This window comes from Neolamprologus multifasciatus, chromosome 23 (assembly GCF_963576455.1).
Source record: "Neolamprologus multifasciatus chromosome 23, fNeoMul1.2, whole genome shotgun sequence".
NCBI lineage: Eukaryota > Metazoa > Chordata > Actinopteri > Cichliformes > Cichlidae > Neolamprologus > Neolamprologus multifasciatus.
Genome location: NC_140460.1, coordinates 29893284 through 29912201, shown reverse-complemented (window position 1 = coordinate 29912201; position 18918 = coordinate 29893284). Strand labels below are relative to the sequence as shown.

General features: G+C 43.2%; 1 protein-coding gene across 1 annotated transcript in view; it reads left to right on the top strand.

The window, feature by feature from the left end:
* The first annotated feature begins 496 nt into the window (after positions 1–496).
* The window catches only part of LOC146491937 (fidgetin-like), a 36887-nt gene continuing 18465 nt past the window's right edge, over positions 497–18918 (top strand). Inside the window, exon 1 of the mRNA XM_085151598.1 lies at positions 497–2791. Coding sequence (XP_085007724.1) covers positions 2767–2791 — 25 coding nt within the window. The 5' untranslated portion in view covers positions 497–2766. The remainder of the gene's footprint in view (positions 2792–18918) is intronic.

The window sequence follows — 18918 nt, the reverse complement described above, 5'->3', positions numbered from 1 at the left end:
TAGCGTTGAAATGATGAGGGCCGACACTGAAGTCTTCAGGCGCTGGGGTTGAAATTTAGCTGGTCATGTGACTCTAACCCCCCCACCCCCCGTTCTTATGACCCTGGAGATGGAGAGAGAAAGACAGAGAGGAGGAACACAGGAAACAGGATTGCATTGGAAGGTGTGTATGCGCATTGTGTTTTGTGCACTGTGTGGGTGTCCATATTTGTGTGTGTGCGACTGTGTTTCTCCACCCCCCTCCTATTCAATTAAGAGCTTAAGCTCATTAGTGGCAGACTTACATCATTACCTCTCCAATGGCTAATGAGTTAAAATCTATTTAGATTTATGTTGCTGTTAAATCTTTCCCACACACACACTTTTTACACGTCACAAAAGTAGCCTTACACAAGGTTTTCCACAGCAGTGTGGGAGCCTTTTATAGCAACACTGAATATTCAAAACACTTGAATTATATCTTTTGCCTTCAGTATGGAAATCAGAGGGGGGGGGGGGGGGATGCTCTGTAATGTAGTTACACACTGGAATGTAACACAGAGACCTGTTTTCCCCATTTAAACATTACAATCCTGATGCATGGAAGCCTTTTTCCCTCTAACTAATAATTAGCGCTGCCTAACAAAAAGATCACTCCTCCACGAAGCCATTACATAGTGATTAACTAAGGTTTCAATCAATTTTAATTAATCCTTGATTGCATTGCCGGCTTGACAATTTTAATGAAGTGGTGGAATTGTAAAATAATAATAATTATTGATAGCGAAAGTTGCAGCGCAAGCCCGGGCCATAAGAAGCAGGAAGGAAGGAAGGAAAGAAAGGAGGAAGGAAGGAAGCCACTGGTGGAGGTGTGCGTGACCTCAGCATGGATGCACATTTAACCCCGAGTTATTATTGTTTCAAGCACATTTTTTAATAACCTCACTTTAAACTTGGCTACATTAACGATGTTTTTTTTTCTCCCCCTTGCGCGCTAACTACTTAGTGGGGTGATATTAGGAACAATGAAGTGACAGGTCTTCCATCTTTGATGTCTTGTTTAAACCTGGTCTCCCCGCTGACGCTTTGATAACGCGCTAGCTGGGACAATTTCATTCTAATTAGGGCTTCAATTGCTAATTCCATATTGCCTGCTATAATTATCACTGAGAGATATTTGCGACTGCTGCGTGCGCTCGTGTTTTTTTCTCTCCATCTTCTTCTTCTCTGCTCGGTTTAAGAGGTGAACGCTAAAGTTTATCATCAGTGAGAACTTTTAAGCGATCGCAAGCACTGTGCTTAAATCAGTGTCCGTGTTAGAAAATCAGTTCGTCGGTGATGTGCAAAGATTAAAAGGCGTTTCTTTTGCGTCAGAAACGCGCTTAAAGTGTGTCTGTCTGTGTGTGACCTTTCATATCCTAATACAGCTGAGTGGAAGTGACTTGTTAAAGGCGCCTCTTCTTCAGCGCAGGCGTCCTCACTCTTTCTGTGTTTGCCTCTTTCGGCTCATCTCCCATCACCACTTCTAAACTTAACATACAAATCAAGTGCCCACAACAACCTTATGGGTAACAATTGGATTTTTTTTCCACCCCCCACCACCACCACCACCTCCCCGCTTCACCGCCGCCTCCTCCTTTTAACGCATGCGCGTTGCCGAGCGTACTGGTCAGTCTGAGAAGCAGCTGTTCAGCGCTGGTGAAATTCCAACATGGCAGTGGCTGTGGTCAGTGTCTACTGCGTTAACTTGGGATGGTTTCAGCTCACACGCATCCCGGCTTAACCTCGGCACCTCGCTCATCAGCAGGACACCTCCCAGGGATCGATGCGACCATAACACTCCCCCCCCACACGCTCTCTCACACATATACACACACACACGCACACACGTGAGAGGTCGACCTGTCACTGGAGAGCAGAGAGAGAGAAAAAAAAAAGGTAAGGAACGGGGATCCGCTGCATCTGCAATTAGAGCGAGCGGTCAGAGCAGACAGCGCGTCTGTGTGGAGGAGACGAGCTCGGAGCAGCCCGCCGCTCATCTCGGAATAGTGCATGTGCAGTTTGTGATCTGACAAGTTTCCCGATTTGCGAGCGATGCCCTCTGCGTAACGGGTTATTTATTCATCTGTCGGTGAAGCGCACCTGCGCCACGCCGCGCGTGGATCGCACAGGCACGGACACGTAGGCTGCACCGTTGGCTTCCTGTTTGTGTGTGTCGACTGTGCGGCACTCCGAACAGAAAAAAGCCACAACTTGGGTGCACACACACACTCACACACACACACGCGGAGGCTTTTTTCCTCTCCCCATTAGCTTCCATGAGGCGAGTACGGTTACAACAAGTTGCGCGTGCAGTCAGCGGATCCGGTGATATCGCGGCACGTGTAGCTATTAATGAATCTCACAAACTGGACATTTGTGGTCGTAACGAGCGGATTTAACTCGGATGACAGATCCGCACCAGTTGATTTTTCTCCGATATCGCCCTCCTCTTCCTCTTCCTCCTCCTCCTCCACTGCTGCCTGTCATCTCGGGCTCCACTTTCTAATGAGATGCATGTAGGTTAGATGGCTCTCCTATTGAGTTGCTTGCTCCAAAGACTCGCAGGGCCCACCTCTCACACGGCTTGAAATCCGAGCAGTGTTGCACCCAGAAAGTGTCTCCTATTGTAAAGCTTTTTTTTTTCTTTGAGAGGGAATCCTTCCTTCCGCCTTTTCTTCCACAAATTAATTCCAATGCTTTCTCCTCCTCTTCCTCTCTCTCTTCTTCTCTCTGTTCCAGCACGACATGATCAGCAGCAGCAGCGTCTATGGTAGGTTGATGTTTTTTTCTCCATCAACTTATGTACTTGTTCACTTAAATGTATATGTGTATGTGTGTGTGTGTGTGTGTGTGTGTATTAATGTATGTAAAACTATTAAAATAACATTGGGCAGCTGGGGTTGGGGGTTAGGGGGAGCTGATGACCTCAGATTGTTTTCAGTGTTGGCTCAAAAAGTGAATTCTTCATGTTTGAGATGGATGTCCAAATTGTAGCTGTGTTGTTTGGATTAATTTTCTTTCTCTTAATTTTTTAAAAACTCATTTTTTTCTGTAACACAAACACAGCTTTGTGTAGCACACACACTACCTGGTAATTAATATTTGGTGACTAAGCCTGCAACATCTAAATTACACATGGCTTAATTTTGCAGCTCTAATTCGATTTTTTCAAGATATTAAATAAATGACATATTTGTAATGGAATATTGTTCTTGAAAACCCTCAGAGCTGCAGATTAAATACAGCAGTTTGAGTAGGCTAATTATTTTTTTCCTTGACATTTCAAAATATCATTGAGACAGAATAATGTGCTCAGAAATTCACTGATCACTTAATGAAACAAATGGATGTGACTGGAGTCACTGTGCGCGAGACCTCTGTCACATTTTTACAAAGTGAAAAACACATATTTATGATTTTTTTTCCCCTTAGTTGCACCATATCTTTTTTCCTTTATTGTACTAAAGAAACATTCAGTGCTAGTTATTATTTTTCTAATCAGGTGAGGGATTTCTTGCGTGATAGAAGAACGCTGATGACACATTGAGAGCACACCTTGCTCCAAAATTAAATTCAGTTTTGAAATTTCAGCCACATAAACACACAAACAAAACAGCCCTGCATACGTGTTGCTGTTGTGCCGATGCACAATAAGAAGGTTCACGTTGAAGGCGAGAGTTTTAGGATGGATGACAGCCAAGTTCTGTAACTGCACAGTCTTGTTTTTTTTTTCTAGTGGCTGTTAGTGAGAACTCAACCTTTCGTCTCTGAGCTCTGAGCTCACACATGCAGTCGTTCGCTTCACCTCACCTCCTCTCTCCTGCTGCTGCGTGTGTCTCGCCTTTATTTCTCTTTATATGTGCGCGTGCTGATGTTCTCACACTTTGGTGAAAATGTAGAAGTTATCCTGATACTGGTTTCATTGTTCCAAATTAGCATGCAGGTATGCACATGTAAGTAGCAGCGAACAGTTAAAACTAAACAGTTTCTGCAGCTTTTTTTCCCTAAATTAGTCCAAACTGATTTTATTTGGACGTGCGGGTCTGATTTGCAGATGTGATTTTTCTGTTCTTTTTATTGGGCGCTCACGTACACTTGTGTTCTTGCTTTGTTGCTGTTTTTGAGACTCGTGTGAAATGCGGGCTCTGACGTTTGAGATGGGTAGCATGAGTTTTTCCAAAGGCAAGAGTGTGTGCACAAGAAGGAAACGCAGGAGCAGCCACACGCGCTGTTGATTTGTGTATGTGTGTGTGTGTGTGTGTGTGTGTGTGTGTGTGGCCTACTGTAAATAATGTAGATACTGAGCGGTTTGTTTATTCCTTTGCTCCAGTCTTCACCGTAAGATCTGCGTCCACTGTGTGAGCTTGTTGCAGTGACAGTCGCAATAATCCCCCTCATTATACACATAAAGTATCGCCTCACATCTCCAACGGCCTCACAGTAAAGCTAATAGGGACAGAGTGTGGAGAAATAATAGGAATAGCAGAAAAAGTGCTTTACAAACAGGTGGCCCTTTACTCTGACTTTATCTATCTAAATGTGGACTTTTCCCTCAAATGAACAGAGAGAGTCGGTGTGCTGCGAGGGTGGCTAAGCTACTCCCAGCGGGGCCGTATAAATAAATTATCCTGACACTTTCTATCAGTATGTAATGTTTACCATTAAAAGCTGTTTTACCATCCTGCAACCACCGGCGTGCGATCTAGTCTGCCCCGCGGGACTCCTGCCAGATGTAAGGGGATGTGCATGTTGGGGGGGAATACCGGGCTTTTCAGACAGAGGGAGAAGGAAGGAAAGAAAGAGAGACATTTGTTAGTCTTTGCCATGTCCATATCAGTGGATTTCTCCTGTCTGAGCATCCTGACAAAAGGGGCCTCTTCAAATGAGATCCAGGCAGGGTTGTCATCTTTTAGCAAATATGTTAAGTGTTATCTTTTGTGCTCTTGGCTTGCCGAGCGGAGCTGGACCCCATGGGAGCCTGGCGCATGCAAATAGAACAAATCCCTCTCGGACCTGTCTGTCTATTTCGCTCTCTTCCATCTCTCCACCTCCCCTCCCTGCTCCCCTTCTTTTCTCCGCGTTTGCTCGACAGTGCGTCAGCCTATCTTGTCTCTTTGCTCTCTCATCTATTTCACTCTTTGTCCACTTATTTCCTCCCTCTCTCTTCCTCTCTCTCCCTCGTTCTTTTCTCTCTCTGTCCCAGAAGACAGTGCTGGAGCTGTGTGTCAGCTAACTGTAGCGAGGCTGTGTAGTCTTTGTGTGTTTCCCTGCGTGCTAGCTGACAGCCCCCTCCTCGCTGATCCAAGTTCCTCTTCTCAGAGACGGCAGGTAGCTGTCGGTAGGGCCGCTGCCCGTGTTTCTCCGTAGATGAGTGGACGCCAATTCCTTAAAATCCTTGACACTGTGATCCACTCTATCCTGCTCTTCCGCTTTCTATGTTTCCCCCCCCTCCCCTCTTTTCCCTGCTACACTGGCTGCATCTTTTTTTTTTTCATAGTTTCACATGGGGGTTTTGTTTTTTGTGACTGACAGTTGCCGCTTGATAAATTTTATTTTTTTTCCTCTTTTCCCCGTGTTGCAACTCAACCTTTTTTACACACTCTTCTGATTCCTATTCACTTTTCCTGGCATCTCTCCTTCTCAGTGCTGACTAGTTATTATCCAGTCAAAATCTGATGGGTGTTCTTAAGTGAAGGGATAGCCACATAAGACTGACTCAGTGGAGGAGTAATACCTACAGCTTACTACCAAAGATCCTGCTGTAACCTGTGATGCTCAGTGCTAAGATTGTGCTTTTACACTTGAAATGCCAGACGTGGTTCATCAGGTTGTGGTGCTATTATAAAACGGGAAAAAACATGTAAGAAAAAGTTAGACGTTAAAAGATGTGAGGTCATGAATTTAAGTTTGACACAAATGAGGAAAGAATTGCAATAAATGCAGCAGAAACTGATCTATGACCAATGTAGCCAAATTTACAGATTTATCACCCCCCTCTCAACACACACACACACACACACGCACGCACGCACGCACGCACGCACACACACACACACACACACACACCATCCTCTAAAAGACATCCTGTCAAATTCATTTCCATGTTAATTCCAGGATTAAAAAGCATTATCTCCATTTCTTTGAACTCTGAATCCCCACAAAATGTTTGAAGTTTCTCATTTTATGTAATGCATCGTTTTTCATAGGTTTTAATCAAATCAAAGCGACAGTTATTTTATACTTTTTCCTCCCTCCTACCTTCTTTCGCTATCCCCCTATTTCTGAATTTTAAACAGACCTCCGTTCACCTCCCTTTACTCTTCACCAGCAATCTCCACCACCCGTGGCCCGGATTCTCTGGCAGATATTAAAGCATTCTGCGTTTGGAAGTGTTAAATATGCTAAGGACTTATTAAAAAAAGGAAAAATATTCCACACCATTAGACCTTTAATAGACATGGCAGCTCACAGCTTATCCTTTACATTGTGCCTTGAAATGAGAAGGCAGCATTTCTAATTAGGTTATTGCCATGGAAGTCTTGTTAAAGTGTGCGAAGGGGATGCCGCTCATTTGGTTTGACGACGGAGAACCCCGACGAGAGCCTTTTTTTTGTTTGTTTTTTAAAGAAAAAGAAAAAGCACTGGCCCAAAGAAAACAGCAGCTAAAGAGCAAGACAGGAGCTGACTGTAATGCCTTGCTGCTGCTCTCCCTTTGCGGCTCTGACTGGATGATCTGATTTTGCTAACAGCGAGGCTTGGCCAGATAGTGACCGTCTGCAACCCCCCCACAAACCCCCAATCCGCCACTCAGTTTGAATATCTTGATTAGTAGGACACCTTTGGCAAATGGAAAGTAAGTCAGCAGCACTTCTTATTTTTATTTTATTTTATTTTTATCTATTTATCTATTTATTTTTGTCTGAGGCGGTTGAGGTGTGCGTGCGTGTTAATGAACAATGGCTCATTTGGTGCGAGAGTGAATTTGTATGTGTGTATGGGTGTCTGTGTGAGCTTGGAAGGCTGCCAGGGGATGGACACAAAGGATGTTGAGTGGCTGGGCGTGTGGCACAGCATCACTTAGCTGCCTGTGGCCTCAGGGAGATGGACACAAACTGGGAGCGAGAGCAAAAACAACTTCTATTGCTAAAGAGCTCCAAATTTGACTGTGGCTATTGCAGGGTTGCTACATTTTTTTTATCTATTTATTTTTTACTGGTTTGGTTTGTAAAATGTTAAAAAAAAAAAAAGAAGAAGAAGAAGAAAAAAGTCACATGTTGTCTAGCTTGAGGTGATACCTTTATAGTCTTTTTGTGGCTTTTTAAAGCAAAGCAAGAGACACAAAAGATTTATGTATCTCATTTTTTCTGCTGTGAATAAGCAGCGTTTGTTAGCAGAGTTATGAGTTAAAGCAGAAATTTCACTGTTGTCATGCTTTTGATGATAATTCTTAAAATTCCCATTTATTTGCATTTAAGTGCTGTACAATCAACACTAATGCCAGGCTCTAAATTTGCCTCAGCTTCAATTTCAAAATGAAACTGTTGACTGTCTTTTGTTTGACCAGCAATCAACAACTTGTACATATGTGTTTTTTTTCCCAGTGACATAAAAAAGGAAACGATCTGCAGCTCAGTCGCTGAGAAATTGCTTAACGTCTGCATGCGTGTGTGTGTGTGTGTGTTCAGGCCTGCTAAGGAGGAATGTGTGTGATTATGTTGTTTCATGCTTGCACTGTGTGTGTGTGTGTGTGTGGCCAAGTTTCCCCACTGGAAGCGGGCGAGAGCATTAGGATGTTGCTTGTATGACTCTGCTGGCAGGATGGACACATGTGGTAGATGGCTAATGATAGCACGCAGCGTATAATGAGATCCTACTCTCCGTCTGTCTCCCCTACCTGGCATCATGCATTAACCATACAAGAGGAAGAGGAGGCACGCATGGTATTGACTTTTGAGTGGGCGTCTGCTTGTCCATTGTTGGTTTTGTTTAGCACTAAGAGATCAGCATGGCTGCAAGCGCTGCACATTTATAACAAGTTTTTTTGTTGTTGTTTTTTTGTCAATCGTGGCAGAAGCCCTCGGTATGCATGTGTGCGTGCGTGCGTGAGGCGAGAATCTCTCCTCATCTGCACCTCTTGAGCTCTGTTAAATGGTTGTAAATTGATTTTAGATGCACTCCAATGTATACACTTAACAAGCCAAATGGGTTCAGTTGGTGGGTTAGTTTATGTGGTCAGAAGATTATTCTATTAATGTATTCCTCACTCTGTAATCCACAGTATGCTGTGTGAGGGAGGGAGTCACTGGCAACGGTCCATCTTCTTGCCCAGTAACATATATTTATCCTCTTCACTACACAATCCTCTAGGCTGCTCAAATCCCCCAGGGGGTCCCAATGACATGCTTACTAATGTGTGCTTTGGAAACGGAGTGCTATTGTATCCCCTAAATCTCACAAAGCACTGTATGATTTGCCCATTGTCGATAAATCGCTTTGCTTGTGCCAAGTACTTGCATCTCACAGAGGCTTAATGCTTTGAGGGTTTCAGGGACAGCTTCAAGTTCCTCTTTTGTTGATTTCGGGGAAAAGTGCCAAGACTGCTGCGCTGAATATTGTTTTGCGTATGGAGGAGGGAGGGGAAGAAGGGCCTTTGCCAAGCAACTCCATTGAGCCCTGTGAATGGGCCATTCATATTTAGGAGAATCACCCAGATGCCATATTGTTGGCTCAACAATGCTAAATATTCTCCAACAAGGATGGGATTGTAACAGGATTTTCAATTGTGCAAGTGTTCAAAAAGGATGTTGAGAAGAACAGTATCCAGCCTTCAGTAACTCTGAAATGGGTGAATAAATAAGTAGAGACATTAGAAGTCATAGGACAATTCAAGCGTTTTCCAAACTAGTCGTGTGTATTGTTGCTTTTTTCTTGGAAAAATGAAACCCTCTACACAATATAAATGTTTTAAAATATTCAAAATTACAGGATCTGTTCAGCAACAACACCTGGAAGTACATTACTGCCTTTACAGGGTTACTGACCGAGGTTTAAAATTTCACTTCCGGACTTTTAAAAGCAGGGTGTGTCTGTAACTGGTGGTACTGGTGGGATTCAAACTACAGGCCAGGACGGTCAGACAGGCTGCTGGACAGGCACGAAATTGCTCTCTGAGCTTCCCAAAGGTCCGACTATAACGTGGAACCTGAAAACAACCGCTGTAAGGACCAAACTCTTGTTCTAGGGTCTAAAACAGCCAAAATGTCATTGCGGTCTTTTATGTCATGCATGCACTGTGTATTAATCACGGGCTGGATCTGTGCCTGAGAGGCTGATCAAATTTATTGTTTGGCTGCACGGGACAGTAATGGGTGTTTAATTACTCAATAAAAGCCCTTTTATAGATTCCCAGGCCTCCTGTGTGTTGAGCAAATGGTATTGATCTGTCTCCGGGCTGCAACATGATAGCCTGTGAAGGAGAATTAGAGCCGTTAGCCTGCTAGCGTTTTCTCATTCATTAGCTGCATTAGCCAGAGGGTGATTACGACGTAGCATCATTGTTAATACCAAAGTCTCAAAGGTTTTTCTGTCTGCCTTGTGTTGTAAAGCTCCGTGCAGCTCATTTACACAAATATGGATTAGATCAGCAATGAATAACATTGAGGAAGGTGTTTCGATAAGAATCTCCAGGAGAGTTGTATTTCTTTTTTGCAACATTTCCACCTGTGCAGTTTTGTCAGTGCATTAAGCACACTATAATCCCCACAGCTAAGCTCGACGAAGCCCTTACCTGAGCTGTGAGCTGCATTAGTCGGGCTACCGTCTATACCTATGCACATTTTAATCCCACCACTTCCCCACCCTCTAATCAGTAATCTGACGGCTCCTCCTCCTCCTCCTCCTCCTCCCCAGAGGCCTAATTCTGGATCCCCGTTCTCCTGCACACCCAGCAGTCAGGAGAATGACTCACACAGAGGAGAGAACTGAATGACAGTGACCCTTAGCATGTCTCCATTAGGTTTTCTGTCCATGCATTCATGCCAGCAAACATATGTGCAGCCCTGTATGGTGTCCACTGTGTCTTTTTCTCGTTTAACTGCATCTGCCTCGCGCCCATTGTTCTTTTATGTTCAGAGCGTATCACCGCTTCTGTCGGCCAGCTCCGCTCCTCTTGATGCACGGCAAAAACCGCTGCAATAAGTTGCTTGATATGTCTATATCAAATGAGTGTGGTCTATTACAGACGTGACGGAGTCAGTTGGGTGGCTTTGTGAACAAAAAAAAGGGTTCTGCTAGGGACCATGAAAGAGACATTGTCAAATACAGACCATACAGTTCCTTTGTAGATAAATGGATTTTCATGCTTATCAACTGGGACAGTAACATGAGTGAAAACTGTGGAGAATGTGGAATTGCTCTTAGTATTCGCCCGTACACAGGGATCAATGTAGCTTCAAGTGTGTGTGGTCTGTCATTGTCCTACAGAAAGTTTTTTTTTTTTTGTCGTTTGGGTTTCTACATTCAGTTTGGAACCACATTCACTGCTGATGCCACAGATGTGCATCACGCATGGAGCCATATGTTACACTTCCACAGTAATTGTACTATCAGTTCTTAAGCATCATCTGTTTAGTGTCACAGGAAAAAATACTTTTAATCCACAGTCAGGTTTTTTTTTCTTTTTTATCACAATGGAATATTTTTTTCTTCTCTAAATTGGATTGGAATCATTATGTCAATGACATTTTCATACCCACTTGTAAAAGTTTTTGAAACATTATTCATTGATTTCTAAATTCCCAGTGTAAGATGGATGGTTTGAGTAAACCATACGTGACAGGGCGAGGCGGGTCTGATTGTGCTAAAAACTTGCCAATCACAAGTTGTACAAAACTGACTTTTTTAATTCATCATGAACCAAAATGAGATTTAGATTTATTATGTTCCTTTTGGAAATGGCTTCATGTCTCAGAACCCGAGGCTACATATGTGTTTTCTATTGTCCCTGATTGTGGCTGCAAAAATGGTTTTAGCAAGACACAGTTAAGCTAGCTTATCATTTCAACTATAGATGTGTTTACCTAATTGCTATCTATACTTTGTGCATAGAACAATAAAAACAGAAGACTACCATGATATTTGTCTGTTTTATACATTCTGCATACTAGTGCTTTCTTTTTCTTTTCATGTCACTATCAGACATAGCTAGCTTTTAACCTGTTGTTGAGTGTATGCGTTGATGCTATAAGCCTAAAAATCATTGTTTTCTTAGACATATATGGCACAATAACAGAATATTTGGTGGCACCTGAAATAATATTGAGGCATTTTCACATTTGTAACGCTAGCCCCAGTGTGGTGGTGGCTTGGCTTTCAGCCAAAGGACCTGTTTGTCTTGTGTGTGGGAACATGGCTTAAATTTATTTATTGTCTTTTTTTGTGTGTGAGTGTGTGTGTGTGTGTTTGCTTACTATTTCAGGGTTTTTTGACCACAGTTATGAAACCTGTTCAATGCCTAGGTACTAAAATTACTTGATTAGGTAATATTTTGGCCAAAGTTTCTTTTCATAACATGTTAGAAGGTACACGTCTCCTGTCTTCAAGCTTCCATTCTTTAATAATTACAATGACAGGTAATATCCCATATAGTTGTAGGACATTACCTGCTGTACAGGTTGAACAATTTCCAAGCACTTACACATCAGTGGCTGTTTTAGCCCTTTTACAGAATTTTATATATATATATATATATATATATATATATATATATATATATATATATATATATATATATATATATATATATATATATATAATGTAGCTAATCCTCCATAAAGGATTTTACATAATTTGAAGGAAAATAATTGAAATAAGGGTCACCTGGTTGTAAGTGTATGGAGTTTGCGAATTAACACATTCTAATCCCAGGTGCACGCGAACATATACGCAAACATGCACACACAGACACACAAAAACCCTCTTCACATTCCACTGCCTGTGGGGCGCAAATGAGAAGCGATGTCTACTCGATGCAGAGCCAGTGATCTAGGTAATCTGCCTGTGCTGTGGGAGAGGTCTATTGGTCTACAAATCAATTGGCTTCATGTCCGTGCCATTAGGCTAACATAGCAGTGCTGAGGCGCTGAGAGCAGTAAACAGACTGTTTAATTCCCCTGGACACCAGCCAGGTGTCCTCCTGCTTCCTCCTGATCCCTTTTTTTCCTTGTTTTATTTCCCTGTATTCTATCAGCCTCCTCCGTTCCTTCCTCTTCTCCACTTCACTTGCAGTGATTTTCAGTGGACAAGTGCTTACAGGAATATTGCTTGGAGGGAGTGTGTGTGTGTGTGTGTGTGTGTGTGTGTGTGTGTGTGTGTGTGTGTGTGAGAAGAGGTTTTGGCCAATGAAAGTGTCTATACTGAGTAAGTGATCCCTTGGGATGCAGTACATACACTAGGCATCCTTCTTTATCTCCCTGCATGTGTATCTCTCTCCCCTTTTCTCCGTATCACTGTATGGGTTTGTCTCACTCTTTGTTTCTCTCTCTGTGTATCTGCTCGCCTTCCTACTTATATATATATATTTCCCCCCCTGCCTTTTTCTGTCTGCAGACAGAGCCGGCAAACAAGTCGGTAATACGAGGATGCCGAATCAAAACAAATGCACACTCCCAATGATTAGAAAAATGCAGATTTACGTCCGGGCGGCAAAAAGTTTACCACTTTTACTGTTGCACAGATACACCGGTGACAGATACGCTAATGACTTAGCTTGTATAACGTCAGCAATTCAATTGATGTATGTTCTGCATGTCCTGAATTGTGCTACAGTATGGTAATTGAGCCAGTGTGTTGACAGATGAGTGTTGTTGGCAGTATTGCTGTTGTGTGTCTCATTTCCTGCACGCTGCTGCAGATTGACTGATAAGATAAGAGGCCCATAGCAACTTCTGAGAGCTTCAGAGTAACTAACAACCTGATGAGGTGCTGTGCTATAGCTTTGATTAAGGAGGGTGCGAGGGACAGCAAAGTGTAACAGGTAGTGAATGAGCGCAGATTAAACTTACATTACCAGTGGCCTCACTGTTTGATGTTCTGCTGGCCAGTAAAGGACAGACACAGTATAGAAATCTGTTTTGTGCTTTCAGATTTGCCCGTTCTGCCAGAACATTTTACTGTTGCTAGGAGACGCTGCAACCCTCGGACACATCTGGTCAGCTGTTAGTACAAGTTGTTAACAAAAGCTGGAGCATCTGCAACGACATGATACTGTTTACAAAATGCAGCTCGGTGTCTCGGCTTGGTGTCAATCAGCTTTTTCAACGAAAGCGTGCAGGGAGGATGTTCGGAGCAGAGAACTCAAGGTGAAGAAGAAATTAGTGTAAAAGCAGAATTCAGATGTTATATAGCGCCGCCGTACTGGCTTTGTCTTCCAGTAACAAATATCGTAACTTTCAAAAATGGAAATATCACAGCCTGAATTTCTGGCTCCTCTGTCAGCCTTTTCGTTCCTCAGCCTTGACTCATGTCCCTCATGGGACCTCAGTGGTGGAATGACATTCGTCTTCGAACAGGCCAGCAGAGTCACTCCGTATCTTGTGTCCCAACTCATCTCCTCAATAAATACCTCGTGCCCTTTTCTCTCTCCTCCTCATCGTCCGACTCTTCTTTTAGGGAGCAGAAAATGCTCATGAAAAGGTTCTGACAGCGAATCGACACAGTAATATGGGAAGAAGAAAATAATTGATTTTCTAAAACTGCTTTGCCACTGTGAGACATGCTGTGGCACAAATATGTGAAATCACATGCAAACGTGCACATCCAAACTGTTATCAAGGCCCTGGTCTTTGTCACTCCAAAATAGGCAGAGAAAATAGTATTTGGTGTTTTGGTTCACAGCTTCAGGGTCATTGAGAACGCATTCTTTAATCATCTTTTGACTCCTTGAGTCGGGCTATAAGAAATGAGCGTAACTATAGAAGCTAACCTTAATGCTATGTTTCTTTTGTAAACATGTATTGTATTAAATTAGTGGTAATTTATTTGCCAGTTACATCAGCAGCATTGTTCTGTGATGATCTGAATGTACAAGTAGATTCGACTTTTGTTTTAGTGCAGCTTAAATACATCAACTGTCGGCCAGATCTTAGCATAAAAGGATTAATTATCCAATCAAAATTTTTTCCAGCGAAAATGCTTTGATTAACAGAAGATTAGGCATTTTATTATTCTAGCCATTTTCTTGACTCTTAAGTATTTTTTCTAGACCTCTGTGATGCTGAATCTCTGGATAGAATAGCTACAGTTATTAAATTAGGGGATATATTTTTTTTAGTCTACTACCTTACCTTTAACTTTTTAACCATTATCTGTCCACTTGTATCAAATAATTGCAGATAACAGTGGGGTAGTTTATGCATGCATTGCTGCATGTGAATAATGGCTCGCTGGTGTGTCCTCTAAAGTGGGAAATAAGCTCTCCTATAACACTTTTCACAGTTAAATTAATATTTCTGGAGGAAACCCTGGGATTGTTGAACATTTAATCTTAAGCCATGCTGAAATACTTTTTTGTAAAGTGTTAGTCAAGTCACTTCTAGCTATTCAAACTGAGTCTACATGATAGCTAAGTCTAAGTGGTGGCAACAGCAGTGAGCAGGACATTGAGCTTTATTTACTGGGTACTTTTTATATCCTGGTTGTCATTTTAGGCTGTGAAATCTGCAGTCACCGGATAAACAGAAGCCCGCGTTCACAATACCGAACTGTGTTCATCACCCGTGAATGTGATTACAGCTCTTGATCGATAGACAGTGACACGTTGCTGCTGGATGTCACCTAAGGAGATTGTGCACTGTGTGCATGTGTCAGTGTGTAAGAAGTACAGAGTGTGTGTAGGTGTGTGTGGGGGGTGGAGGGGTGGGGTATCCGTATGCTGTCTGTGCATTTATACACACTTTGCACGCCTGTGTGTGTGTTAAACTCAGATCCAGTGTGGTAATGTGAGATCAGACGTAGCCTGTTAGCCGGAGCCTTACATCTGCTGTCAGCCACTCGCTCTAACTCTGTTAGGGATGTTATTGATTGCTCATTATTACCCCGTTCCCTGAAAGATGAGCGTCCCCTATGATCACATTAAATCTCTCCCTTGTCCAATCCTCCCGAGATGCCTTCTGCTCATCGGTGCCCATCAAATTTCTCCTCCGAGATCTGATATCAAGCAGCCTGACGTTCTTTATTGCCTTTGGTTCTCTTTGCGTCGTGTTTGATTTACTCCAAATAACAGTCTCTCTTTTTTTTCCCTAACTTGTTCTTTTTTTTCCCCTCCTCCTTTTTTGAACGGACGCAGTTTAGCTAATTGATGTTTTGAGTCTGTGTAATGGAAATAAGCAAACGTAGCTGAGCAACATTTCAAATTATGATTTGTTTTCTTTTTTATTATCGCTAAAAGATACTCGGGGGTTTCATGTTAGCTTTGTGATCTGTGTTTATTGACTTGATAGCAAACAAGAAGAGCTGACAAGAAAGTCGTATGTACTTTATTTTTTTAGAGAGGGGCTATTTTTGCTCCACTGCCTGTTATTTAAATGGCACATCAGTCAGTTGTGAAAGGGTCGCATTAAAACCATGGTGTCAGTCTTCGAGCCTCGTTCAAAACCTACAGATGCGCCTCTGACAAATTCCTCCCCGAGCCTCCCCTTTAAAGTCCGTGCCCTTCTCTGTGCCTTAGGTTGTCATTTTCGCTGACGATAAGCAGTTGTTGAAGGTGTCACGCGTCCGCCAGCCCGTGTAAAGTTTGGAACTGTTGAAATCCAGCCCTCAGTGAGAGGCCATCTCATCGGCCCCCGCCGTCCTCATGAATAATGCAGAGCTATCGACTGTGTCAGTTGAGCGCAAGGAGACGTGGCGGCAGGCAGCTTGATATTCAGCTGCTGAAGCTGACTGGATGCCCTCACTTTGAGACAAACTGCTGGCAGACTGCTCTGACTTGAACAGACAGGACCTGAATCTGCTCATATGAGATGAGCAGCGTTGTGCTGGTGCGGAGGTAGTCTGTGTCCCAAGGAAGCCTGAGTTTCTGTTCGAGTAGGCAGAGAGGAAGAAATTTAACGTTCGTAAATCTGTATACACATGTTTTCAAATATTTGTCTCATCCTCACCTTTGCAGTAAATGTGTGTGTCCGTAAAGGAGTTTGTGAGTATGTGTGTATACGTTCTCCAGCCGGCAGCCTGCAGAGAGCTCTAGTGAGAATCTCCTGCCCCCTCGCCACGACCAGTTCAGTCTCAATGCCACCAATCGATGGGCGTATTGATCCGCTGTTTGACTGTTTAGACAACCTGTGTGAATTCCAGCATAATGCGCAGCACACTGGATTTAAAGATGCACGTGCAGGCCGCACTGCCTTGCATTCGTGTACTGTCTTTCGCATGCCTGCTGTCATACCAGAGAGCTTGTTCTTTCTAATGCTCGGAGCATCACGTGCACACACATGTGCTTATTCCGAGTTCAGAATAAGCAGCTATAGGTTGTAGCTCAGAGCAGATATTGGTGGAGTCCAGCGCCATATACCAACATGTCCGATCGTTCCCTTGTCAGTCGCCCCTACATCATGTATAACATTTTCCCACAGTGTGCAAAGGTGTGAGATTAAGATAAATGACTTGTATTTGTTTACGGCTCACTGTTCCCAAATATCTGGAAAACTTATTGCACAGCTGCTTGAAGGCCATGACTTTTTACCTTCCTTTTCCCAGGCCTCATTTTGGTGCTTGATGTCGTTTTTGGACCGAACTGTGAATTAGTTTCATTCAACTTTACTTTTGTTAATTTTTCTTTCCATCCAACAGCCAATAAATGATAGAAAAGGTTGTTTATTCACTAATGTCCCTTTTATTGCTAAAGCATCACAGCCAGGCATGAAAGCTTTCCATTTTGGAGGAGGGTTCCATTTATGCGTTTTAATACACTTCCAAACAGTTGGACTGTGAGACTGGACTCTTTCAGACTCGGTAAGAGGTGTGGGTTGGCATATCGTGCCAAAATCCATATGAAGTGTGCAGAATTTGACACTTCAAACATGAACCGTGAAGGATCCTGCAAGTTCACAGGCTGGGGGTAGAGGTTATCCCAGCCAGGGCCTCTTCAGTAATTCACACACATCCCACAGGCACATATACACACACATATACACACACACACGCACTTTTGCAGCCTTGCACGTGCGCTAAGCACGGCGGGCGTTAATCTCCACCAACTGCTGTTGAACTCTAATCTAGCTTGCTTGCCAAGTGTTTGATACACTGCAAAATCCATCGTAACGAGTAGAAAAGGCTTTAAAATCTTCTTCTTCTTTTTTTGCCCATGTGACAAAATGAGAGTTTACAGTTAGCTTTCTGTAATTGATACAAGGGGGCTTTAGAAATCATGGCATTTTCTGTGGTCTTTAATAGGAAAAAAGAATTTGAAATTTGAAGTTTTTTGGTAGCAAATTGGCCTACTGATGTTACAATTGCCATCCAGTCTACTGTCTGAGTGCATCTCCACCCTACCCCTAAACCCCCCTCCCCTTCCAAACCACACACACACACAACTCGGTGCAGACAGACATAAATGCATCCACAGATGGTGACACCCCGGCAGTCACTCCTGGGCTGGCTGTCTACGTGCCAGCAGCGATAACACATGCAAACACACAAAGACATATGCACACACACACAAACACACACACGGCCTGGCGGCAGCAAACACAGTGATGCATCATTGAGCATAGGCTGGTTTTTCTCTAACTGCTGAGGGGAAATCAGTGTGGTGTTAAGTAACCATTCATGTGGAGCTGAGACCACACACAAACAAACAGCGCAGCGACACTAATAAAAATACATTTACCTTGCGAGATGAATAGAATATGATTGACTAATATGAAAGTTCTCTGGCAGACATGACTCGTGGCCACATTACCGACTACTAAGCTTCTCCGTAAGCAAGCGTCGACGTATTAATACAGCTCCAGTATCGCTGTTTAATTCCCCTGACAAATATCTATTGTGCCGCTTTCATAGTCTTACTTGGATTGTGATATATTCGTTTGTTGATGCGCTGTTAATGTTTCCACTCTGGTTCGGAGTGTGCTGTGTAGGTAATCACCCACTCCGGGGCTGCTGCGCTGCTGTTTGTCATGTAGATCTTCCTGAGGATTGTATTTGAATAATGAGGAAGGCTTGAGCGTTCTCTTGTGCAGAGTGTCTCCACGCTGCCGCAGTAAATGACCTCTGAATAGTTGTTTTGGATTAGCCATCAAAGTCTTCTCTCGAAGTGGCCAATAGATAGGTACTTCCAGAAATGAGTCACTTGAAAATGATCATTGCTGCCGTTGCCATATAAGATAATGGATAACCATTACACTCCATTTTCCCCAGCTCCTCACCCACACAACGCCTGCTCTTGAAATATGATGCATCCACTGTGCTTAGTGAGCACTTAATGTCCAAAAGCACCGTGTTTGTTGAGATTTACAACTGCGCCGGTAGGAGGGGGGTAGAAGAAAGAGTGCGTCGTCTGCGTATAATGTTGTTCACTCAATAATTATCTCATTTTATTTACGAAGACAGACAGCTTTAGACGAGGTTAGAGGCTCCCTCTCTATTATCTCCACCTGCCACCCCTCTATTGTAGCCCCCTCCCTCCTCTGCCCCTAAATGATGTCCTTCATGTCGAGGACTTTCCAAAGTTTCCGTCTAGGAGGAAGAGGCAGGGGAGTGTGTCCTCAGCGCACTCGGTTATGCTGAACAGAGTGTAGGGGAGGAGGGAAGAAAAAAAAGCAGACAAAATTACACCGCACCTCTCGTGCATTGGTAGTCAGATCGATGCCATTTCTGAAAGGATTAGGCCTCCTCTCAGAAATC